Here is a 26696-nt window from a genome sequence, read left to right as displayed (position 1 = left end):
GAGGGCAATATTACTTAATAAAAATAAGATTTGTTTCATTCAGCTAAAAGCAAATGAGGATAAATGAATTATTTGCTGTTGTTAAGTCTGACTGTTTTTAAAATGTATATTGGGCAGGTGATAGCTCATAATTATGAATAACTGACACCATAATTGAGAAATGTTTGCGAATTGATCGGACTGGATCATGTCTGATTACAACTTGCGGTGTTAGAGCGGAGCAAGAGGCCCGGTCAAGTTGCCTCAAGGGGCCCGGTCAGGTTGTCTCACTTTTACGATGAGATCGAGGACGGGCCCCCTTTCGCCACGGGCCCTAGTGCAGCTGCACTCCCTGCACTCCCTATAGTTACGCCACTGGGCTGCATACTTTCATTTGAAATTTTCCACCGGAGCTTTAGCTAGCTGGCTAACGTTGCGTTCTCTCCTCCTGTGTTCAATGACTCAGTTCATCAAGCTGTAGCTAACGTTAGCTAAGTCTATGTCAACAGATCTCCTGGGTAACTTAACTTAGATATACCAGAAAATATAAAAATGATTGAAACCATCATTCACCAAATTCAGTCAGGTAAATCGCCGAGGCCAGGAGTGCTTTCAGTTTCTGATGGTCGTCTGCACTGGTGATGCAAAGCCCTTCGCGTTAATATTTCCATGCACTCGCGCTCATGCCCATAGATGGCACTGGGGACGGGGGCGACATGTCTCCCCCAGATTCCTAGCGACCCCGATCCGTCCCCACCACTCTCCATATGTAAGGCAACAAGCATCAGTTATAACTGCACAGCTGATTAGGCGATGTTAGCGTGTGTAACATTGGCCACACAAAAGTACTACAACACTTGAAAAGAAAAAGTGTATTATGCTTATTTAAAAGTATTTTTGGAGCCGGCGTTTGTGCTTTTAGGCTTGGCGTCTTCCTGGTTGTCATGGAGATGAAGTTAGTAGGCCCGTTCTTTTGGCTGCTTAAAATTGTAATGTTTGGCTCGCTCCCTTTCATCAGTGCTCGAATTACGTGGTAGACAGAGGGAGCCGAGCTCCCATAGAGTGAGGACTGGCTCACATGAATGCAACCAAGTCAAAAATCTGAGGTGGTCTCTCATATCTAAGGTGTCTGCCGTATGTTGCATTGTAATTTTGATCATAAACAACGCTCACAGATTCTACATTGATAGCTTCTTAATTTTTCTCTCAAAGTGCACTAGATTGGTGCGTTTAACTTTACATTTTAAGAAATGTTCTTCTGGGGGAGCATGCCCCGGACCCCCCTACAGGGTCGGGGGATTGCAGTATCGTTCTCACTTTTGTTACCTCAGTATTGCACTTCAGTAGGCCTCAGGGACGGATTTGGGAAAAAAAGTGGCCCGGGAGTTGCTGTCATAGACCGGCCCACTCCCCACCCCCCGGGACGAATACATCTTGTGCCGCCCCCTACCCCGCCGGCCGCCCAGAGAGTACACGGAACGAGTGGCACAAGCTATAGTAACACTCCAATGTAGGTATAGTTTGCTAGTTGAATAGGAGTCAGATGGGAATGGGAGTCAGATGGCTGAGGGGTTGAGGGAGTCGGGCTAGTAATCAGACGGTTGCCAGATCGATTCCCCACCTTCCCCAAATGACGTTGTGTCCTTGGGAAAGGCACTTCACCCTACTTGCCTCGGGGGAATGTCCCTGTACTTACTGTAAGTCGCTCTGGATAAGAGGGTCTGCTAAATGACTAAAATGTAAAATGAATATAACTAATAAAATGAACTATCAGATGCTTATACGTATAACTACACAGCCTTAAGGAATGAATGTCAGCAGAGAAAGAAACTGCAATCAAAGGGTAGAATTAGTATGAACAATATATACAAATTTAACAGAACATATGATGGGGTGTGAACATCAGTGGTATCAGTAGTGTTGCATGCTGAGTGTGTGATTGTTGTGTGTGTAGGGGTGTTGAAGGTGCATAGCAAAACAGTAAGTTACGTAACAGAACCTAAACTAACTCTAACAGTGCATTAAGGTCAAATGCTAATAAAAAACAATATTAGTATACTGTATATTCTATATCAGTGCTATTAGCTCTCTACATGAGTAGTTTCTGCAGCAGCTCACTCTTTTCTGCAACACCGTCTATGATTTTCTCACTGTCCAGCATCCGCAAAACATCTGTCTGAGTAGACATCAACATAAAAGCCTCCAGGTGCTGTTGAGAGAGTGAGCTCCTGAGCCAGTTTTTTATGGATTTCAGTGTCGAAAAGCTTCGCTCACATTCTACCTGTGTGACAGAAAGGGGAAAGCAGGAACTTGTATGCAAGGCCTATGATGTGGTATGCATCTGTCAGGAGGTTGTACTGCTTCAGAACTCGGTAGCAACAGATTGGACAGTCCTTGCAAGATGAGCACTTTTTGTATACTATCTCTGCCTCCTCTTCAGCATCTTCAGGCCCGGGTTCTGTTGTCTTGGTTGTGTACTCATCAAATACTGATACCTTCAGCCTATCCCGCTGTTTTGCTAGACTTTTGAGTTTGTCTTGTAACTCGGCCTCTGTTGCTCTGTCATCAAATGGCAGCAAACACTTGCTCAACTCTTGGAGTGCTACCTCTTGGAAACTTCTGCCGTAAGATGTAACCTGGCTGAAGTTTTTCGGGTCCTGAAGTGCCAGGTCAGCAAACGAAGTGCCATTCTTCAGGAAACGCTGGTGAATGCTTTCTACGACTGTGTCCATAATTCGATTGTGGACCTCAATCTTGTAAGATGTTTCGGAATCAGTTACAGACTCATCTCGGGACATCTCTCCAGGCATGGATTTCTTCCATCTTCCCCGTTTCTGTGGCAGAGTGGTCTCCACCTCCAGATCAGTCTCCTCACTCTGCTCCTGTAGTGTATTGTTGGCCCACTGGACAAATTGGTCGGCCGCTGTCTTGACACTCTGAAAATCTCTGGTCATATCCTTCAGCTCTGCTTCTGCAGCCGCAACCATCCGATGAGCTGTCAGGATGTCCATTCCACTTGTCTGAAGGTATTTTGAGACTGGTGACGTGACCTGGAAAATTCGCAGGAAGATCTGAGCTGTTAGTATAGTCTCATACTTCAGAAGCTGGCCGATATATCCCTTTGCATTTACTCGTGCAGTGTTATTGATGGTTTCTCCATCTTGAATGGCTGAGAGGGTGTGGAGGATATCAACATACAGGGCCCCGTCTGGCTTTCCAAAAGAGCCAAAAACCTTTGTCGAAGCTGCATCTTTGGACCACCAGCGCATTTCTCCTATCGAGGTGAGACGTCTGCGTCTTGGGTCTTTGCTCTTCTTTTCCCAGATATTCATCCTCTGGTAGGACTCTGAAAAAGACAGCAATGTTGTTCAACAGGGAAAAAAGAGAGCCACTGGCCAGTACACATTGTGTTGTGTCTGACAGCGCAAGGTTTAGGATGTGTGAATAGCACCACACATGGATTTGACTTTTTGGAGAGCAGTGCAGAGAAGCCTTTATATTGGCCTTGCATATTGGAGGCCCCATCAGTGGAATTTCCAATACACTGCTTCACATCCAGATCCATGGTCTCCAGCACATCATTCACAAGTTGGGCAAAGTACTGCCCAGTGGAAGCCTCACATCTGATGACAGCAACTAGTCGCTCATGAACAGTGTCTGTCACATACCGTATGACAACAGAGCACTGATCTTGGGCTGTGATGTCCTGTGTGGTGTCAATCTGGACTGAGTACATTCCAGATTTCCGGACTTCAGCAGCCATGGTACTTTTCATAAGCCGTTGAATGGTGGTGATGATGTAGTTAATGGTCCTTTTGGATAGGAGAGTGACAAGTGAACCTCTACCTTTTCTTGAACCAGACTGGTGTGTCTGCTTGCTTTTTTCGATGCAGAGAGTGAGGTGTTCCTTGAGACAGACGTCATACTTTCCCAGTAAAACTGTGATTTCCAAAAAGTTACCATGGTCAATGGTGTCGTCTTCAAGTGTGTATGCAGCCTCTTTCTGATTGCCTCTGTAGCTCAAACCCCTTTTGGCTATGAGCTTCAACACATCTATAATGCGCTCCAACACTTGTCGCCTCCTGCGGACTTGCTCTCTGTGAAGCGACATCTGAGGTCCCATGAGAAGGTCCTGGATCGTGCTTCTTGAGGATCTGAGGAAATATGCCTCAGCGCAACCTCTGTGTAAGTTGCTCTTCTCATGCTCTTCAACTCTCTGGTGTATGTGCGTGAGGTTGGACATACCAGTGATGAAAGAGCTGCTTTCTGTGGGATTAGCAAAGGCCAAACAAAGGGAACAGAAGAGGGCTTCTTTTTCTTGACTGTATGATAGCCATTTTCTGTTTGTGCCGTCTTTGCACTACAGCCTTGTCTGCCTTCTGCTGGGGATGAAAACTGAAGAAGAGGTCAAATATGTCTAACTTTGGCCTGGTGAAATAATCAAAATCTTTGCCTTCACTCTCCCTGTCATCTTGGCCTTGACTTTCTCTGTCAATCTGGCTGCTATCTCTATCACTGTCATGTTAAGCCTACATGAGTGGTAAATAGGGATTATTATGTTAGTATGTTAAACCCTTGACTATGGTAGTATTTAGTATTAGTGCCCCATGTGAAAAAAGTACACTGAAGTGCATTACATTTAGGTGTATTAAGTATAATTTTTGTACTTAACTTTCCACTATTAGTAAGTACACTCAAAGTGTATTTGATAAATATACTTTAAATACATGTGTTAAATTGAAATACCCTATTTTTGTACTTAGTATATTTAAGTGTAACTTACAGTGTACCTTGTACCCTGGGTCTTACCTTGGCTCTGGGGCCCCTGGCTGCTACTTCCAGCAGCAGAATCATCAATCTAGACAACATTAACATTGTTTATTATGTAATTGTTGCACGGTGAATTTAGCAAAACAAGCTAGCTGGTTATTTGACATAAGTTATTGGAAATGATAAGACTGCCCTCTTTACAACTACCACAATGGATAGCTTTCTCATCGATTGTAAGCAAGTAAATATGATTGACATGTTAAAATAGATAATCTCGATGATGACAACATCACCAGCTTGCTTATTTTATCAGATCATAACGGTCTCAATGTTGGACATTTATCTACCTAATGTTAGCTAGGCTAGCTTGTAGGGAACGTTACCGCAACTGTGAAAAGCATGCTACATTGGCCAAACGCCACAACTTACCATCGTATCACTGTCACCAGTCGGTGGTTTCCCAAATAAATTAGAGATTTTTAAACATTTTGATGCACCTTCCTCCAGATATCTTTTCTTTTTCTCCTGAGCTTTTCAGCTCCACCTTTGCGTTTGAGTGTCGACATGCTCTCACTCTCAAAAACAACTTTATCTGCTCGCGAGCCGAGTGACGCAAATGTTTGCGTTACACAGCTTGAACACGTATAACCTAATATATAAAGTTGTCAAGGCAACACGTTATACGTGTTCAAGCTGTGATATATGGAAAATAGTTGGAGGTGCCAGCGATGTCGAGGGAGGGCCTGTTGGTGATGAAAGTGGGCCGTTATTTTGGAACATCCGGACCCCGGTCAGCCCACCGGGGATACCCCCGGTATCCCCAATGGCCAGTCCGGCCCTGGTAGGCCTATATATACTGAAGCTGCAATAAACATTGCATATATGTACATATATATTACACAAAATAACAAATGGAGTTGGAATCATTTGCTGACAGCTTGGTCCCCCCCAGTTCAAAAATTCCATCTGCGCCCCTGCTCGCGCTCCCTTATGACGCTCGCACTTGTTCGCAGTTCACTGAATATGAATACCGGCCGGCGAGGCTGTGATTGGAAAACGGGACTGGAGCTGTCCCAGACAAATCGGGAAGGTTGGCAACCCTAATACCTTCATACCGCCCAGCCCTGGAACGCACCTCTTTTCAGCAACAGCTTCACAGCAAATCCTGCTTTACATTGTCCCAGGTTTTCAAAACCATCCTTGGTGAAATGATTAACGCAAATGTGTCGAGGGTCAAACTGCACAGGGATCTTCTACGTCTACGCTATGGTATAGACCAGGGGTCCCCAAACTACGGCCCCAACGCATTTGGACCGGTCCTCTGAACAATGCCAGTTTAAAAAGATTTTTTATTTTTTATTAAGTAGATGTTTTGATTTCAAAAGCAATGAATATGAAAAAAGTTTCATTTTCACATTTAAAATCATAATAAAATCTCTGATTTGCAAGGAATGCAAGAACGGCTAGCAAAAACACATAGACTGTAAGCATGTAAACTAGGCTACTAGTTTAGTTTGCTAAAGCAAGAGCATAGGTAGAATGTGTGATGATTTAAACTTGCCTAGTTTATTGGCAATGGGGCTAACGTTATTTCATGTTCCTGACTGTGGTTCATTCAAATAAATAACCCATGTTCCCATGTAAATCTACTTTTTTTGAGTGCGATAAAAAATTGGAAACATTGGGAATCGAATTTGAATTGAGACCCCAAGAGTCGAATCGTGAGGTACCAAAAGATTCCCACCCCTACTATCTATCTATGATTCCAGAAATCTGTGTGTGTCACATCATCGCGGGCACTGTGCCGTATTCCAGGAATCTGTGTGTGTGTGCCAACAATTTTATGATGGGCATTATGCAGTAGTTCAGTAGTTTTCTAGCCCTTACTGCTAATCCACCACAGGATACCTGCATATCACCATCTAATCTACTTGAATAGAAACCCACAATATAATCTGATGTCTGTGCAGTCATGTACTGTAAAGCTATACGAAAAATTCAGCATCCATAGTTAACAAAACTATTGCCTATTTGTTGAGAGTTTTAACATGGGTGCTACACTACAAAAATGTTTGTCCATTAATCAGACATGAAAATCCCTCACCTTTCGGCGAAATTCGCCGTTTTGAAACCAAAACAGTTGACCTACGTGAATCGTGTAGATTTGTAGATTCGATGAGAAATTGTTTTGTGGGGGGGGGGGGTAATTCATATTCAGTGAACGGCGAACAGGTGCGCGTGTCAGAAGGGAGCGCGAGTGCATGGAAATATTAACGCGAAGGGCCTTGCATCACCAGTGCAAATCACCATCAGAGGCTGAAAGCACCTGGCCTCGGTGAATGATGGTTTCAATTATTTTTATATTTTCTGGTATATCTAAGTTAAGTTACCCAGGAGCTCTGTTGACATAGATTTAGCTAACGTTAGCTACAGCTTGATGAATTGAGTCATTGAACACAGCAGGAGAGAACGCAACCTTAGCCAGCTAGCTAAATTTCGGTGGAAAATTCCAAATGAACGTATGTGCCGCCTACACACAATAGTGACACCACCAGATGGAAAGCTAATTTGAGACAATATAAAGATGGAAAGAAACGTAAACGTAATTACCTTCACTAGACAATGTTTTACAAATTGGAAAAACGACTGTTTGTTTGTTTCAAGCTCCAAAAACGATTTTTCGCTCAAATCAGCCCAGAAAATTTGCTTGCACGCTACGCGCTCGCATTAACCATGGAAGTCCCTTACTAGCATCACATCAGGCACAGTATTTGCACGCATTAGCAGGGTGCTCGCTGTGGTTGCGTATACGGGACCGGTTCTGGTGGGCCGGTCTGGATCAAAGTCCGAGGCCTATTTTTACTCCCAGTCTGTCCCTGCCGTTCTATCAATAAGAAGACCTGCCAACCTGTACGCAATTTGTGTAGCGGATACGCATTTTGACTTCAAAGTACGCTGGTACTTGTATTGGCTGTCAATCATGATGGAAGAGTAGACAAGTTAAGTTGCAGCATGTCCGCCATCTCTTGTGGGGGTTATGCATTAAGCCATTTGTGGTGCCCTTACCACATTGTGCCTCATATACTGTAAATGTTAGACCCAGTGACAGGCTGGCATCAAATGGCTTGCATAATACTTAGTATGGAGGCCATCATCATTTTTGACTCATGGCTTTTCTCCAGCTCTCTCCAGGTTGGCAAAATAGTATCTCAAAATGCATCAGATTGATGCTTTAAAATATGGAATATTTAAATTTTTCTTATGGGGGAGCATGCACCCGGACACCCATAGAGGGGTAATATCCTTCTCACCTTTTTCACCCCTGACCCGTTTTCATGCCTGCCATTAATAGAGAAATATAAACCAACACATTCTGTGCATGTTATCAACTAACATTCTTCTTTTTATCATCCATTACCACTTCCTATTCTCCCTCAGTACGCCTCCTTTCCTTTCTTGCTATCTTTCCCTCCCCATCTACAGTATCCTCTATCCCCATCTCTCACACTGTGGTACTAGCACTACAGTACCTGCCCATTTAAAGAAGACAATAACAGGACCATCAATCATGATGTCTATCATATGCAAACATGTCTATCCTGTTCAAAATCTTAAAGGGGTAGGTAGTGTTTTCATTTTACCTGAATTTAGAGATGTAATTTATTAACATACTCATTAGGCACCCATCACATCGAAGACATCTATCACAAGACAAGCTATGTATTTGTGGGCCTGTTTTTATTTTTCCTCAAATTGAACAGTTAAGAATTAATGAACATAAAAACCTGTTTCCATGATGAAACATAACACGCTATTCTTGTAGATTAAACTGTCCTGGTACTGTGTGAACCATCCATGAGGGGGCCTTGCTCAGGAAGATTGTTACACAATGCGCTGTTTTCCTTTCCTTCACTTGTCATCAAGTCATCCTAAATATATTTATCCACAAAAATGTAATTCAGCCAAATGTATTGAACTGTGGGCCACTGAAATGAGAGCAATATTGTAAACATTCATGGGAGATGTAGTGTATACCACGTTTATTAAATTAATATGTCAATGATCTACCATTGCATTTTTATGGTGTATATTAAATACTCAAAACATTTACCACAGACTATCCACCAAAAATCTATGCTATGACAGTTTACACTGCAACTCTGTTTGCTTTAAATCTGCAAATCAGACAGTGTTTTAATAATAGCATGACAGTTGGCTTTCCAAAATACCATAATCTTTTATTTAACACGTTTGATGGAATGAGAGGAATGATACGTTTCACGTGCACCCATTCTTTCAGAGATAATTGTGAGCAAAGGTACATTGATTCCTAAAAGTTTCAGAAATACAAGACTTGTTTGAGATGTATTGTCTGTCCGGGGGTTTGGCACTGTTTTGTTTAGTACACCCCAATTGCAATTGAAAGCATGCATAATTCTGTGCCCTGGCACAAGGTGAAAAACACATGGCTTGCGCGCACTGTTGCTCTTTATTTTGTATGATGAAAATGATACTATGATACAATATACTCATAGAGCACACACAAATCTGATTTATGTTTTTATATATTTATTGATTTGCCTATTCTAAACATAGACCAATCTAATATCAGATAGTATTTCTGCAAATACAGTCCAATTGTATATGTCCTATTGTATAAATCACAATTTTCCAATCGCACCCTACCTATTTCTCCTTCCATCTAACCAACAATTACAGCATGCTCTCCCAGCTCTCCTCCTCCCCTCCTTGTACAGTATGTTGCCTTGGCTTCCTCCTGATAAAGACAGTTTGGAATTTTCTTCCCATCTCAAAGTAAGAAGAGGTCACACATTACCCTGTGTGTATCTGCTACAGGTTCTCTGCTTTTTAGCTTTTTTCCCTCCGTTGTTATCTTGATCAGAGGCTGCCCATACAGAAATAATAAAAAAAGAAAGAAAACATTTTCTTCACAGGTGAAAATATTAGGTTAAAATGGCCATTGTTTGTGGCACAATGCTACTGGTAGAGTGGTCTTATAGGGGGTGTAGAGGCTGTGGTTGTTCGTGTCTATGCATGTGGTCATTATATTGGGGTTTCTAGAAAGGGCATTCATGATTGTCCCTGTAGAATCCAGCTGATCTTGTGAATGTTTTTTAACTCTCCTAGGCTCAGTTGTTTCATGAGAGATTTGATATGTATAGATCTTGTGTGTCTTGTGTTTATTTTAGAGCATGGGCAGACTTGTATGGCCTAGCAACCATTCTCATCTTTCTCTGGCAAGTTTAAGCATTCCATTTAAGCCTGTTCCAAACAGATGCCAAGTTCTCTTCCTCTTTCTCACTGTCTTTCTATCCCTGAATTTCTATTCTTTTTTTCTATTTTCTTGCTCCTTTTTATTTCTGTCTTACTTTCTGTTAATCTCTGTCTTTATCTTTCTCTCTTCATCCCTTCATATATATTTATTTATCTCTTTCATTCTCTCTCTCTTACTCTTTCACTCTCTCTCCATTAACAGTCCTAAGTGATGTAGATATGCCAGCACTACAGATGGGAATGGGCCGGTTGATTTGGAAAGCAGGTGCCCCTTTCTCAGCCTCACTGGTTGGCGGCCCACAATTTATCTAGGTCACGTCTATTAGTAAGTGACTGGAAGTCTCCCCTAGCTGGTACTCAGCATACTCACTCTGGAACCTGTGGATGATGAATTGTTAGCCTGTCCAGTACAGGCTTCTCTACAAATAATTATACTCCTCTACAGTGTAGTAACACAATGTGCATGAACACATGACCCAGAAGACATACTGTCAATGCATCGGACAACATTTTCCAATAATCTGCTCCATTTCAAATGACCTCCCCCCAGAGCATGCACATTCACAACTATTGCAGATCACAAACATAATCTATAAAATCCTTTCTTTACCTAAACCCATTCATGTGTGTGTGAAGAGAAGGACGAGGTCTTCAGTTCCTTTAAATGCCTTGAGAACTCCTGCCCTCTCCTGGATTAATTACAAAACTACAATGTTTTTTGTGTTTGTTTTGTTGTTTTGGGTCTGAATTCTGGCTTTAAGAAAATGGTTTCAAGGTCAGACTTTGAATACCAGCGTAGTGTGTTTGGAGAGGACAGTAAATGTGGGGTGAGAGAGAGGGGTTGACCTGTGGCAAAGGGCCCGGACTAGACCCGAACCCAGGCTGCCACAGCGTGCTCCAGTCCACATGTCACGCGCCAGTCTGGTGAGCCACAGGGCGACCCAAGTTAGAGAAATGTCTATTTATCTCGCTTTTTTCTATTAGTTTTTATTCTACAGGGATAAACAGTGCTGTATATGGGTCCAAAAAATATTTGTCTACAGTCATGAGAATAAGTAATTTAGGTACTGAAACACTCACATTTGAGAAGCTCTTAAATGCTTTGATATACTTTTAATATCAAAGACCCATTGGTACTTGGAGTGCCTGTGTTTGTTTCCTTTATATTAAGATCAGACTTAACCAGAACCGTGGGAGATTCTAGACCATTTCAGTTGGGGGGGAGGGGGGCAAGATGGTGCCAGATGTACTGTTAGAGAGGCTAGTTACATTTAACAGCCCACCCCCCCAGAACCCTCACTTACTAGAACTGACCATCTGCTATACCTAAACCTTACCCTCAATTCTCCAAATCAAATCTGCTGCCAAAGTAAATCAATATATTTAATTTGTGACAACCATGATTCCCATGTCAAATCTCTTCCATACCGAGCTTCATTCAACTCTCAATGATTTTTTGTTTGGAAATTAATTTGCTTCTGCATGTGACAGTCCTCATTTACTAACTCATAGGGGTGTAGCTAGCTTCATACTGACAACACAGGTGCTTTATGGGATTAGATGTAGTAAGCAGCTTTGGGGCAAGAATAGAACAATAAGAAGTGGGTTAGTCTGGACCACATGTGGTGTCTGAAAGCAATAGCCCTTATTGCAGACACATGGTCGTTTCGCTGCTTGTGGCAGCATTTTCTCTTCAAACATATCTACATTGGACAAACCTGGGTAAGTCATCTTCTCAATTTAGTTCAATTTATTTACCGAATCAATGTTTACTGAATTGTTTTAGTTCACCACACTAAACTTGTATTATACCTAATTCTTGGTTAAGGTAGTTTGAGATGGTACTGACAACTGAATTGTGGTGTTGAATGTTGATGTTAGGTAGTCAGTACCATAGTCATTAAGCCCTTCTAAACTAAACAATTGCTTACCTATTTCCAAGGCCCATCCTCATGTTTATCCATCCTCTGGCCAGTTTTATATCATTTTAAAGTTTTCCGTAAGTAGAGATCTGAGCTTTTTGAGAAATTGCCCTTGGGCAGTAAATCGAGCTATTTGAGCAAAGGTTACATTACTTTGCGTTTCTATGTACAATAGCTGCCGTACGTTTCATAATAAGACTGAACAATCTGTTGTTTTGGACCCTATCAACTTACATTAGGGTCAGAGACTGGGGATGAGACCTAGTAAGGTCACCACAGATGTGCATGCTATCTATCTCCAATTCCAGAGCAAAACTTTGACTTAGCAGGACAGATATTTGTTTACCGAAATAAATAAAACAAAGTATATAGTCTGCAAATATCTTTCAGTTAGATAACAGTTTATTTAACATAATAGTAGAGATTTTTACATTTTAAATTACGTATTAGTCATGTTTTATTAACTGTAACGTTAACCATAATAATATTTTTTTTCTCAATGTCTGCAGTGTATGGGGTGCTGCTTTCTGAGGCTTAAGTGACCATGAGCAGGCGAAGGTGGCGAAGCATTAGGGGGAGGAAGAGCTCAAGCAGCAGCAAACGTGAGTGGAGATTTAAAGGGTGCACCTTGCTTTCAGGCATTAAGGCTAATCTTGTAGTGTCTGTCCAAGTCACACTCAGTGCACATATTCACTCTGTCTGCCAATGTTTGAACATAGGAAGGGGAATTTGGGTAAAATGATGATGGGTGCTGCACATTCTGGAATTAATTGCCAAACATTGTCATGAGGTGGTTTTTTGTAGATTTGAACTGAAACATTACAAAATTGTGCCTGACTATTAAAAATATACATCACATAATGCAGAAGCAAATGCAGCGCACAATAAAATGTAATTAAAAAAACTCCCAGAAATGTCTTTTTTGTAACCACAATCTTTTGTGGTTCTTGTTTCAATTATCTTTGTTTGCACTAATTTCTGTAGAAGTGTGTTGCGATTTGTAAAATGAAATTTTAGATAAAGATAAAAGATATAAAGATATTGATTTCATATTAATGTACTATTTATCTGCAGAGAGTGTGTCTCCCTTCATCTTTCAAAAGACAAGCAAAAGTAACAGTGTGTGTTGCAAAGATGAACTTACTGAGAAAGGAGAAACTGATTCTTTGAGGAAAGAAAATGTTTTGTCAGCATCAGATGAAGAGGATGAGAAATACAATGACATTCCAAGCAAGGAGAAAAAAAGCAAACAAGATAATGAAAGTAATTGTTTTCAAAACAAAAGGATCTCAAAGCCAAAGGACAAAGACAAAGGAATCAATATAGTAACTTCTGTAACTTTTGACAACTCAAAACAATCATTTCCTAACATCATATTTGAGCAGTCTCGTGAATCATTTTTGGAAGAAATCACTGATTGCACTGTGGCCATAACCACAACAAACGTAGAATGCAATGTTTCAAATGTTAAGTTTCAAATTCAGGAAGTACAGCCCAATAACTTGGGTAGGAAGACAACATTTGTTCTCCAGTGTCAACAGGGAGAAGGCACCAACGCTCGTTTTCATAACGAATGTGAGACTAGACTTACACTAAAAGATGAATCCTTTGAGCATTCTCAAAATGGAGTATTAACTAATGAAAACAAGCAACAACACAACACGTTAAACTATAAATTAATTCTGAGCAAAACTGGCGAGGAAGCCCAAGAGACAAAAAATACGATTCCATCTTGGACTTTTAGCCCATCAGCCTGCCGCAAAAGCTGTTGTGACAATGACACAGACTTTACTGTACCGGATGGATCATCTAGCCCTTCCTGGCCTCAATGGACAAAGTCTTCAATTTGCAGCAGCTTTAGCAGTGATGTATTATATGACATTCCCCCTCCTTTGGAGTTTGCCGACAGTAAGTACAACACTTTGGATGGCCTCACAGAAGATATAGCATCTTTTCACATTGACGCTTCTTGCTCACCTTGTAAACATCAGGAAGGTTTTAGTCTGACAGCTTCTAATAAGTACATTGAAGACTCTTGTTATCCCCAGTGTTTGGATGGCACAGAGAGTGCAAATCTTTTACATTTATTCGATCAGTTATCAGAATCAGACAATTACGAACCCATGTTCATGAGACCATCATCCGTGAGTAGGGCCAGCTACACCAAAGACTTTATCCACAGTCATGAGGGAAAGAACTGGATGCGAAACAACAGCATTGCCACTGTGGAACCCAACCCCTGTTCTTCAGCAAGTTATCTTGGCAAGCCAACAAAGCGGAGAATAACTTTCCCTGGGGTATCTGATGGTCATAGATCAATGCAGGAGGACCTTCCCTCCTACAAGGAATCATTTTCATCAGATACAATCTCACCTTTCGTAATGCAGTCCCTTCCTCATCACACAGAGAGACTTGGGTGGTTCAATCAAGTGGACGACAGGCTTTCCCCTTTCAGTATCAATAGTGAAAAAACCTTGCAAAGCAGTTGCACACCCGGTTCAAGAAATACAAACACCCAACTTGTAAGACAAGAACTGGTGGATCCATTCTACATAACCAAGTGTGAGCAGAACCCTGGGGAAGTTGTCCCAGGAGATGGAAAATTCCCAGAACATGGACACAGACAGTTGGATGAGATGGATTTTACAGGTAACTGGTACGAAGTAACTGATCAGGTGAACACTAATGCTGGAGAACAAGTGGAGCAGAATGAAGTGGCAGAGAGTGGATATGAGGAAGAGATGCTGGAGGCTGAAGAGCACACCCCGGAGCCAGTAGTGGAGGAGTTTGCTCAGGGGGACCTGCTCATTCAGGTTATTCCTCCTTCTCGCACCACATCAGAGGAGTACATTCTGGAAGACATCCCCAAAAGAAATCTATCACCTGAAGGAGATGTAAAGGTCATAATCAAACAGGGGGCGCATGACATGTTGCCCAAGTGTAGGAGAGTCAAGACCATAGTCCTTGGGGAGTCTGATCATAGGTGCTTGTCAACCGATTCCAAGTCAACAGAAGGCAGTTCTCATGAAAAGCACCACAAAGACAACTTGAACTCAGAAGGACCTCCGGTGTCCCCCATCTTGGACATGGAGGAAGGGGAATCACCTAGCACAAGTGAGGTCATTGATGAACTTCACCCAACAACATCTATAGCTCCTCCTCCAGAAATCAGCATCTCTAGTCTTGCTCTCATACATACTGAGGATAATCAAACACCCAGGTCTGCCACTAGCTCCACTGACCAAGAGACAGAAAGCCAGAAGAAAACACAGTTGTATCAAAAAGACTCGGTCGAAAAACATAGTAAATGTAAGTTGCAAGAATCTTTTCAATGACCATTGACTGTTGGCCATTGATTGTTTCGAGACTTCATATATTTCCAGACATTTCTGACATCACAGGTCACTGTTATTTACTGATGATTCTCATGTGTTGTTATCTTGTGCAGCTTCCTTTGAGGGGAAAGAGCACCTGAAGCCTCCATCAGACTCTATGCACAAAGACCCAGACAGTGGGCCAGACCACTGGGCAAAGAGGCGAAAGCTGTTCAAGGAGAGCCAGCAGTGGAGCTCTGCAGGAGGAAGTTCCATAACAAGCGACATTACAGAGGAGTCAGGTACAGAGCATTCTAAATATGGAACCAGGCAAACAGTTGAAACAAGTTACAACCTTTCTAACTGATGGACAAAAGTTATTTTAAGTGGTGTGGCCCGGTGCTGACATTTTCTAACATGTTCATAGATATGAGTTGTGTGCAAACATGGGAGCATAACTTAATAAATAAATAAAATAAAAATATTTAAGTCATAAATAGATTGTCAGTCTTTCTACAGCATTGAATATGTTCTTTTTATGTTATAGTTTCAGAGGATAATCACTCAATGGACATGACTTTGCGAGATGTTGAAGATAAAGGTTTTTATACAGAAACCTACCACTCAGCATCATGGATTTACAGAGGAAATGAGCCCAGTCCAACCAATAGCGCTCCTGGTCTTACCACTCAACCTCGACCTGTCACAAGTAGGTTCCCTATATGTTCTGCATCACAGGGTTAGGCCAACCTCCTTTTGAGGAAGTTTAGTCTCATTTGAAATCATAAAGTAAAATAACATCCCAAAACGTTGTTGTTATGACAATAATCCTTATTGTGTATAGTGAAATACGTTTTGCAGAGGCAAGTGTTTCTCATCATCCAGATAATCGCAGAGTTGTTATTTTAATTGCAGTTCGTGAGAGAACTGTTAGGATCTGCAAGGGGATGGGGGACTACCCCTGGGGATTCAGAATCCAATTCTCCAAACCTATTGTCGTCACTGAGGTCGACACCAGTAAGTTTCTTTGATCATTTTACGACAGTTTTATTATTTGAACATTTTTTAAGCAAAGTCTTGTTAGACAAAGTGAGACAAAGTTTACTCTGTTGTTTTCTTACATTCTGTTAAAAGTGGTTTTGGTTGTTATGAAAATAACATAAGCAAAATAAGGAGTTTTATGTCCTCTGATAAGACAATAGGGTGTATTCTCTAAGAATACAGTATGTGGTGTCAAAAATGCTCAGAGGCATTATTTGATGTCAAGCTATTTTTTTCCGGTGCAGCAGTAAGACAAGGTTTCCTTTGTGGTGTTAGATGGAGCAGCTGAGGAGGCGGGGCTTCAAGTGGGAGACTATGTCATGGCCGTTAATGGAACAGATGTCACTAGTGTTCCGCACTCTGAGGCAGCCGACTTGGCCAGGCAAGGTAAGAGTGTAACGCATAAACATCCTGTACTGGGATTACCGACCAGTGTCAACTTTGCCAAGTTTAACAACACATACTGTAACCTACTTTCTACATTCATAGCCAGTTTACATACATTATCAGTTTACATTATTATACTAGTACAGGAAAATAATCATTCTTACAGATAGTGAGCCAGATGTCTGTCGCTTGCTATAAAAATAAAAGAAACGAGCAGAAGGCTTTGAGACATTTACTCACTGGTACAAAGAATGTCAGAATGGAGAAAACAATCGACTTAGAGAGCAGTATGGTCATCAGTGCCAGGTGCACCGGTTTCAGTATCTTAGAAACGTCTCCCCTGGCCGCTTCAAGCCGCTCCCTTGGGTTTTCTGCGGAGCGTCTGGGGTTTAACATGGTGTGACAAACAAGAAACCTCTTGTCAATAGCAGACCTGTGTGCAAAACCAAAAAAGCTTGTTGATGAGAGGATAGATCAAGTTAACAAGACCACAGGCTAGCACAGTGCAACAGCGGTTATCTCAGAACACACTTGTCAGACCTGGTCCTGGAAGGTTTAGTGGATAGTTGACATTGTAACAATACTGGGATAATTATATAACAAGTCCATGTATACATTAGGTCCTTTAACATCCCTGTGGAATGTTTTAGACACCTTGTAAATTAATGCACCACCCAAGAAGTTGGCCACTTCTTGGCCAGGTTGTTGGAAGTTGGCCAGGGTTGATTTTGTTTAGTGGATTTTTCCAATTCTATCATATTACTTTTATTGTATGATGATTTTTCAAATTGAGGTAGTGTTACTATTCCTTTTCATGTAACATTGGACTGACATTTGACTTTCCACTTTTTTAGAATGTAAATTCATATATATTGTGCTTTGACAGGCCCAGACCTACTGACCTTGACAATTGGCTCAGACATTGGACGCAGTCCTAACACTCCAAGACCAGCATGTCGGGGATACCTCCATAAGCGCACACAATCTGGCCTGATCAAGGGATGGAGGAAGAGGTGGTTCGTACTGCGACATGACTGCTGTCTTTACTACTACAGGCACAAAAGGGTGAGAACAACATCTTGACTACCAAAAGAATACTATAATCTGCATATAATATAGATCAAGTAGAATTATGTAAACGTTAAGTGATTATTCAATTTCAAAAATTAAATTAGGATGGTAATGACCCTGTTATACAGCTAAACTCTTGATTGCTTTCATTGGATTGTGGTGGATGAGGAGGGATTCGCTGAAGTTGTCTTACTGAATTGCAAACATAAGATTCTTTACTGTATCTGCAGGATGAGGGCAGGAGACGGGCTCTGTCAGCTGTTAGGCTGGAGGGGGCTGAGGTGGGAGCTGACACCAGTCTTGGTAAACCCTTTGTGTTCAAGTGCTGCCCCCTATCAGCCAGCCGAGTGTACTTCCTCTGTGCTACATCTAGCCAGGAGATGAAAAGGTACAATACATATGCGATGGTCTTTGAGTATCTGATGGTCTTTTGTTGTGCACACAGTTTTGCCCCTCCTTGTAGCCTGATTGAAGTTGATGTCCATTACTTTTTGGACACCAGCTTTTTAGAGCTTTTTAGAGCCATACAAACTGTTCCAAAGGGACTACACTCATGCTACTACGACTACATGTGCCTTTGGCAATGAGTGTTTGCAAAATAGAAAAGAATATCATCTCTGTAATAGCACACACCCAGATGAGATATTTCTATGTATATATATATATCATATATATGATCATGTAATAAACTGTAATTTTAGATGGTTGGAGGCCATGGGAAGAGCGACACATCCAGTTACTCAGGTGAGGCTTATCTGTTCTGAAAGATGGTGCAGTAAATATATGTCAGCCCATCATGTGATGATTCTTTGAACTGTTAAGCACATACACATGGCTGCAGTTTATGCAGGTGATTTGCATGTGAAGGAAAGTGGTCAGTAGATGCTCTCACAAGCTTAATGGTGCACAGCAGCTTACTCTAAATTTGGCACCTGGCACCTTGTCACTAATCCCTCTTAATTTCCTTTTGTGCATTAGCACCACGTGTGGGTAGATGTGACTCGCCACAACGCTAACCTGCCTCCTCTGGCTGTCAAGAACCCAGAGTGTCTGGGCCTGCTCCACCAGATAGACCGCAACAAGGATATGTGTGTTCAACACTACTGCATATTGAAGGATGGATGTCTCTACTTTTACCATGGTATCCGTTCTACCCATGCTCTTGGTAGGTTGGGTTGAGAAAGCTTATGAAGTACACTGTGTCAATAAAATCTTGTGTCTCACAAAATACATACTTATCGCACATAAAATCCGTAGATCCTGATGTTATATTAATTCACTGATTTCTTAAATAAACTGTAACTCAATAAAATGTCTTATTCCAGGTGGTATATACTTGCATGGATACACAGTAAGGGAACAGATGTTGGGATCCAAAAAATCCACCATTGAACTAAAACCACCATCTGAGGAGTTCAAAACATTTTATCTTTGTGCTGAGGACCCCACTGAAAACAAACGGTAAGATAGTCTATAGAAGAGTATAAATAGAACATGGAAATAGCTCTACCACCTGTCTAATATTGAATATGAATTACATCACCTGAAATAAAACAGATTGTATTGCTTGTTGCTATTTATTTCACAGATGGATTGTAGCTTTAAAAGCATCAATAAACAAATGGCTTCCCCTGCATCAGGCTATTCAGGACTATATGAATCGGCCTCCAGAAGAAACTAGGATGTGAGCCCCCTGCTCTTTTCAGGAGAATCTTCCTCTTAGGTTTCTGTTTATCTACAATCAACATTTAATTAACAGGAAATCACAGAATTGTATATTGGTTGTGTTTGATTACTGTGAGAGATATCAGGTGAATGTTTAAGTCCATCCGCTTAGAAAATGTCTGTCGTAAAATGATCCTGATAAGTTGCAACCTCCTGATTTTCAAGGCGGTTACATTCAGTTCCATACACTGTGTTGACAAAATCCCATTCTTTGGCTAGATTGCTCTTACACTGAGTAATTTGTATCTAAAGGAATGTTTCTTGAAATACTACAATTACTTCCTGCAGTGCTCTTTACGGTACAATAGCGTACATTGAAAGCACAACAAAACAAAGGCTTTCTTACACATTGTTGTGCAATATTGTATTTAAGTGCTCTGATACCAGTGCTGCGGAATTTTTAAGCTTTTATACAATTTGATAATGTCTTGAAAATAAGTCTTGCATACTTTGAATGACAAGGTGTGTAATGTAGGATGCTATGAGTTTGTCTTTTTTTTCATACATGAAGGTTGCATGCTCTGCAAAGCATCATGAACATGATGATGTTGGCCAAGAAATAAAACGTGTATGTCTACGGTCTGAAACAATGAGTACAAGTCCATAACGGAAACTCCAGAACAAAGAAAACCACAAGCAGAATTGATTTCATAAATGTTTATGCATGCTCAGTGTATTAAAGTAAGCAATACTTTGTAGTATATGTATGCAAGTAACTTTCAGTTATCAGGATATTTAAAATCTTAACTAATAGTTATAAAGCCTCCCTGAACTCTGGGGTGGTTTAAAGCGGAATGGAAACCGAAACATTCTTTGAGATAAATGGTGTGTCATGATGTATGCCACTTCCTCAGAGTTTTCATACTCCACATCCGGCCACATACGATCTCAGGTCCAGATTCTGACAGTGGCGACACCAGGCAACCCTGTAAAGAATACACACATGCATGAGTTTCTAGACCTCCTGCTATATGTTATATTATGACAGCTTTAGATGTTCTTTTAAATGGCTCCACTAAAATCCACTCTGAGTAAAAGTGCCTTATACTGTTGTGTGCTTAAAGACATACAATCTACATTAAATATAACTATTTTAAGTTCCATAAAATAGACATTTGCTAACTTACCAGGCCTTAATTCCATTAGGGTCCTGGGCCACACGTTTGGCACAGCGGATGGCAGTTTGAATGTCATCTGTCAACAATTCTTTTCAGAAAAAGAGAAGATTAAGGGAACCAAACACTATCATCTATTAATGTCACACTAGACTATGACCAGTAGTTTAGCATTTTTGAGGGTGTCTATAGCCAAGTGGTAGAGCGTTTGACTGCACATCTAGAGGTTGCTGGTTCAAATCACTCCTGTAAACCACTTCGGACACTTTAGCCAACTAACCTGTACAACGAATGCCACAAATGTTCTTGGACCCAGGTGTGCGTCCATCATCACACCAGTAACGGCTGTTGATCTGAAATATTCCATAGTCGGTGGAGCCGTCCATGTTGTGATTGATGGCTTCAGTGTTGTAGTTTGACTCCCAATTGGCCAGACACACCCCTGGGGAAAAGGAGGCATACACAAGATTGGTTTAAAAATGTGTATTACGATCTAACAGAAATAGATAAATTGACAAAGACACACATATCTCACAGTACTTCCCTTACTCACAGTTGGGCAGGCTGTATCCTTGGAAACCATCCATTCCAGAATCCTTCATCACCCTAGCTAGTGCACATCTTTCGTATACCTTGGCGCTTGCCACTGCTGCAAGCAGAAGAAACACAAGAGCCCTCATTCTTGTCAGGAGTTTGTGGTTAAGTCACACTGCTTCTCCTAGCATTATATAGGCTCATGGTGGTGTATAGTAGCGTTTACAATATGTGGAACCAGTGCTTGCAACTTCTGTAAATACTGTAGATGGGGAACACACAGATGAAGCAACCGTTAATGACTTGTTCCTTTTCCAGTAAAATCCATTATTTTAGAAATAAATGATTGTTCACACTGACTGAAATGTAATTGTATAGTTATCCAAACATTCTTGTCTTGTTTCCTTCTGCACTTATCATATTTGGCTAGCTTGTCAAATACTTATCATGCACCTTACAGTTTTGCTGATCCCACAAAATCTCAATGGGGTTAAGATCAGGTGACTGCGCTGGATAGTCCATCACCTTCATTTCTCCTGACCGTGTCTGTGTTTCTTTGCCCACTGTGACGGCCTCCTCAGCCATTAAGTTGTTACACCTGGGCCCGGTGGTTTCCTCCCCTTTAAAAGTATGCCGGGAGAGTGAGAAGGAGGCCTTTCTGTCAGCAGCGCACATTTGTTTTAGTTGTGGCAACCTTCTGATCTTTTGTTACATTGTTATTCTTTAATAAAAACGTTTGTGCTGCGGAGTTTTGTGCTGGAGAGGTTTGTGCTGCTATTGTTGGACGTCGCTCCGTTGGGGTGAGTTGGTGTTCGGCAAGGAGAGGGTGCAATTCTTTTCCCCTGGTAGGTGTAGTGGCGTGGTACTTGCGGGGCACGCCGGGTTTGTTAATTTTGGTTGTTATTTTTGGGGGTAACTGTGGTTGGAGCAGGGGGGTATTCCAGAAAGCAGGTTATGTGACATATCCGGGTAAGTTAAGTCCCAAGCTGACACCCAGCTTTGTAGCAACATTGCCAGTAGATTGCTGCAACATTGTGAATCAGTTGGTGGGTTAACTTACCCGGTTATGTTGCATAACCTGCTTTCTGGAATACCCCCCAGTTGTCTCGGGGGCACTTCCGTGGTTTGGGGGGGGATTCGTCAGCGTGCTGGTTGCCCTGTTTCCACTCCAGCGGGCTATAGTGCGTAATTACCCACCACAAAGCCACCTGAAGACTAGGGTTGAGCTAGCTGTTTGGGATCCTCTCCTGTTGGGCCGACACGTCTGGTAGAGCACCGATTGTGACGTTGTAGTTATGACGGCTGTGGAGGACTTCATTAGGGCTCCGTCGGTAGAGCTGTTGGCAGCGTTGACGAAGGAACAGCTGTTGCCGCTCGCTGTCCACTATAACATCAAGGTCAGTGACAAACGACTGAAGGATTCGGTGCGGTCGATCTTAGCAGCAAGCTTGGGGGATGCAGGGATACTGCCTCAGTCTGATTTGGCGGGTTTGGCTGTACCCGTGACTGCGAGAACGTTGGCTGGGTCCGGAGGGCCGTTGACGTTTGACCAGCAGAAGGAGCTGTTAAAGCAGCAGCTTGAGCTGGCCAGGGAACGTAGGTTCTCGGGTAGGGGTTGGGGAAATGAGGGTACCTCGGAGGGTGTTGTGGGTCGGTCGTCTATGGGCCGGGAGGTGTCCGAAAGGGATCCGGATACTTTTTTTCACATTGTTTGGGTGTGTGGTGGAGGTGAGGGACTGGCCTGACGCGGAACGCACGCTCATGCTGCACTGCATGCTTACCGAGAAGGCCCAGGAGGTGTATTCAGCCCTGAGCAGTGCATAGAGTAGGGACTACCGGGTGGTAAAGTGTGCTATGCTCAGGGCGTATGAGTTGGTTCCTGAGGCCCATAGACAGCCATTCTGGATGTGGCAGATGACTGAGGGGCAGACGCATGTGGAGTTTGCCCGTGAGTTGACAGCTCATTTTTCTCGATGGTGTGGAGCTTGGGGGGTGGATACCTTTGAGGGTCTTAATAATCTGCTTGTGCTGGAGAAATTTATGACCGTGGGTTTTGGCCGGTTGGGAGTGGCTCGGATCGGGACTGTCATTATTGTCAGGGATCTGGGGTCTCATTTATAAAACTGTGCGTAGGATTCTTACTAAAAGTGTAAGTACGCCCAAAAGCCTAAAATGGCGTACGCACATAAAAATTCAGATTTTTTAAACTGTGAGTACGCACACCTGTACGCAATGTTCCCTTTATAAATCACAGATTACCCACAAGTGTGCGTACGTGAATCAGCATTGTACCCCGCCCTGAACACGCCCATTTTTTACCATATATAGTCAATGCAAAGCACCTCATGAATGCTAATCTAGTATCTCATCATGACCCTGGCATACGATTGTTCTTTACGGTGAATCATAGCGCATGACAATTTCTCAGACACTGTTAGCCTATTGGTGGAGCCCGAAAACTCCGAAAATGTGGTGGCCGGTAGATCACCAATTAAAAAAAACTGTGCGAGTGGCGTCCACTGTGGCAGTGATACTGCGAGTCGGGATACAATTTGAAAACAAAAGCATTTGGTTGTGAACGGTAATCTATTAAAGTCTGGACTGATAACGAGGACGTAGAGTGTAGCAATTGCACGGGAGCTTGACGACTGTATTTCCAGTTTTTGACATATGAGGATATTTGCACAGTATTAAATAAATATATTTAGTTATACACTGTGTTCTGCAGTTATCTAAAAGTAGGATATGTGATGTTATCCTGTATTCCATGCAGTCGGGGAATCTCCCCCTCCTGAACTCCCGTAGTGGACAATCTGATTGTGAGGAAGCGCTGAATTTGTATTTAAAATTTGAGTTGGATTGTACAAGGTCTTTATGGAACAAGAATCACTCAGTACAAGCGCAAATAACACTGCTGGATGTAATCTTCATGATAATCATGAAATTGAATGAAAAAAACGTGTGTGAGGAAAACAAAATATATTAATATTACGAGTAATGTTCTCCCCACATTCAATTTCTGCAGTCTGACTAGTACGGTCATCTGCGTCGCCAATTCCAACTGTTTTCAAAATGTGTGTAGGCCTACGGGAGGGTCAGAGTTTGCGTGGAGGACCGCACATTCTCCCGTCAAGTTATTTTTTTATAAATATCAACCTTTGCGTGGAAAGTGGCATACGCACATTTTCAGCCCTGTTTTGTGCGTACGCAAGCTTTATAAATGAGACCCCGGGGCATTGGAAGAATGAGTGCCCTGTCTTGTGGGGTAGGGGCAAGGGGTCATCATCAGACACTTAGTTGGTCATTGCTTGCCCGTAAGTACGCTGGTCGTTGCTTGCCCGTTCGTTGGTCGTTGGTTGCCTTAGGTTCGTTGGTTGTTGCTTGGCCCGTTGATTGCCCTTAAGTCCTTTGGTCATTACTAGCCCGTCGGTTCGTTGGCTGTTGCTTGCCCATTTGGTTCGTTGGTCGTGGGTTTGTGGTCGTTGGGAGGCGGGTGGCTGTGGGTGCTCTGGCTGCTTTTGCTGTTTTTGCCTGTGTCCCCCCCCCTCTTTCTTTGTTCTATTCCTGTCAGAAATATTAATCTATCAAGCATTGCACAGTCAGTCGATGAACAAGTTTAAGAAAGCTTTATTGCTTGCGGCCGGCCCACAAGGAGACAAAAACATCACACGCCATTGTGCTACAAAGTTTGTCCGCTAGCATGTTGTGCTAGCTAGCTATTTAAGCAGAACCGCTCTTTACAGTCATTGGTTAAGACAAAGGCATGCAAATGTTCCATTGCTCTTCTTCATTGGCTCCTTGCATAGACCTGGCGCAGGAGTGTGTGCGTGCGTGTTTGAGTGTGTGTGCCTTTTGACCCCTGTAAGCTTGACCACATGATTCACCCAACACAGATAAGGCCAGACATATTTTATGGCCTCTCCAGTAAGAGAGTGGTCAGCCCAGGTCACCTTGTTTACATATGCCTCGTGTTCCCCAAAGTTCAGATTTGGGGGTAGGCCTCTCTCTACACACAAGGAATGCTGAACACAGAATCATTCTTATACAGGATAAATGTGCTACATCTTCAATTTTCCCAACAATTCCAGGCTCTGTGGGCTGCTGATGCGGATGGGGCCCGGTTTGGGTTTCGGTGACACCCTGTGTCCCCATCTTCTGGGGGGGCGTGTGACGTTTTGTCCGCAGCGCACTTTTGTTTTAGTTGTGGCAGCCTTTTGATCTTTTGTTACATTGTTATTCTTTAATAAAACCATAACAGTAGTAGTCCTCACGCATGTGTTCCCTTTGGTTTGTCTCAACCCCCGAGCCGAGTTCGTGACACCACTAAAACCTTTTCCATTTGTTTTTCTTTTTCAAAAGTGACTTTGTCGTTACAATGTTTCACAGACAGACAGTTCCCATGAGTCTTCTCTTTATTGTTGTTCATGAAACATGTTGAGTCAGTTAAGATGTCAGCCAGACGTGTGAAGTGTCTATTTCTCAAACTAGAGACTCTGATGCACTCATCCTCTTGTTTAACATCTGGGTCTTCCACATCTCTCATTTCTATCCTTGGTGGAGTCTCTTTGTTTTTCAAAACTGTAGCATGCACCTTTGTATGTCCATTCTTTATTGGGTGTGCTCACGCCTTTGGCGAGCACAACCATTGTTCTCTCACATATATATGTATTATTTTTGTTTCTTTTTGCCCCCCTAAGGATCCGTCAATATTTGGACTACATTGACAACGTCGGTGTCAAGAGTTTTGTCTTGGTAGCGATTGTGTTGCTTGTATTTTTATTTACGTTCCATTGCACGGTTTAGGTTGAAATTACGTTTTTGTGGCAAAAAGTGCCTTCTGTCAACGAAGGGAACCCAGTGCTAGCCTATGTCACAACGTCAGCACACGTTACCAACGACGCATGGATACAACGTGAATAGATGTACTGTTGCACAGCGAGTATCGTATCGTGCTGTGGCGTACTAGCAGCATATGTACATTTAAGCAAATCAAGACTTGCATCTATGTATGTATGTATGCATGTATGACTTGCCTGTTTCCCTGTGACTGCGCTCCAATTGATCCTTTCCCTTATTGTCAATCAGGCTCAGTGACTCCGGAGGTAGGCTACAGCTCCGCTGTCAAAAGAGAAAGGCAAAACAACCACACAGCAACCAAACAAAGCACACTACTGCAAACCAAATAATAACCCAATTAACTAACTATACAAATACACCCTGTACCTCACTTTCAAGCCTGTGACATGTACAGTAAGTAATGTAACATTAAATAATGTATTTAAACTCAAACTTTATGTCAAAAGAAACATTCTAATTTCCAGCACTTTCAAACAATCACAAACAGCAGCTAGCTTGCTCGTAGCAAACTTCTTTTGAATTAGCCATTTCTCCATAAATAGATTTAAAGCTTATTTACATGTCCTTGCTCTCTGTCAGCAGCGAAAGCTCATGTGGGGGTTGCTAGGCAATACTGGGGGGGGGGGGGGGGGGGGCTAACAGAGGAGCCGGGGGGCGGGGACACCTGAATAAGTGAATGTGTTTCT

The 26696-nt window shown here is 42.3% G+C and overlaps 2 protein-coding genes across 3 annotated transcripts; one reads left to right on the top strand and one right to left on the bottom strand.

The window, feature by feature from the left end:
* Positions 1-12510: 12510 nt before the first annotated feature.
* On the top strand, positions 12511-20094 carry pdzph1 (PDZ and pleckstrin homology domains 1). Its single transcript, XM_084693660.1, has 12 exons — positions 12511-12568; positions 13041-15275; positions 15415-15582; positions 15828-15989; positions 16196-16297; positions 16598-16708; positions 17595-17773; positions 18010-18167; positions 18481-18523; positions 18758-18944; positions 19105-19240; positions 19368-20094. Exons 1-12 carry the CDS (start codon positions 12511-12513, stop codon positions 19465-19467), a joined length of 3639 nt encoding a protein of 1212 aa, XP_084549786.1. The 3' UTR covers positions 19468-20094.
* Positions 20095-20146: 52 nt separating this feature from the next.
* lyz (lysozyme) lies at positions 20147-26582 on the bottom strand. Of its 2 annotated transcripts, XM_084693659.1 has the most exons (5): positions 26187-26582; positions 21173-21268; positions 20900-21061; positions 20632-20710; positions 20147-20430 (listed from the first exon to the last, which is right to left on the bottom strand). In XM_084693659.1, the coding sequence occupies exons 2-5, from the start codon at positions 21219-21221 to the stop codon at positions 20364-20366; spliced, it is 357 nt and encodes a 118-aa protein (XP_084549785.1). In that variant the 5' UTR covers positions 21222-21268; positions 26187-26582; the 3' UTR covers positions 20147-20363. The 2 variants fall into 2 exon arrangements, with proteins under 2 accessions (XP_084549785.1, XP_084549784.1); XM_084693658.1 differs by lacking the exon at positions 26187-26582 and having other exon boundaries at positions 21173-21339.
* Between the last annotated feature and the right edge of the window lie 114 nt (positions 26583-26696).

Source organism: Hypomesus nipponensis, chromosome 27 (assembly GCF_054491055.1).
Source record: "Hypomesus nipponensis isolate SF chromosome 27, ASM5449105v1, whole genome shotgun sequence".
Classification (NCBI taxonomy): Eukaryota; Metazoa; Chordata; class Actinopteri; order Osmeriformes; family Osmeridae; genus Hypomesus; species Hypomesus nipponensis.
This window is presented reverse-complemented; position numbering and strand designations above follow the sequence as displayed.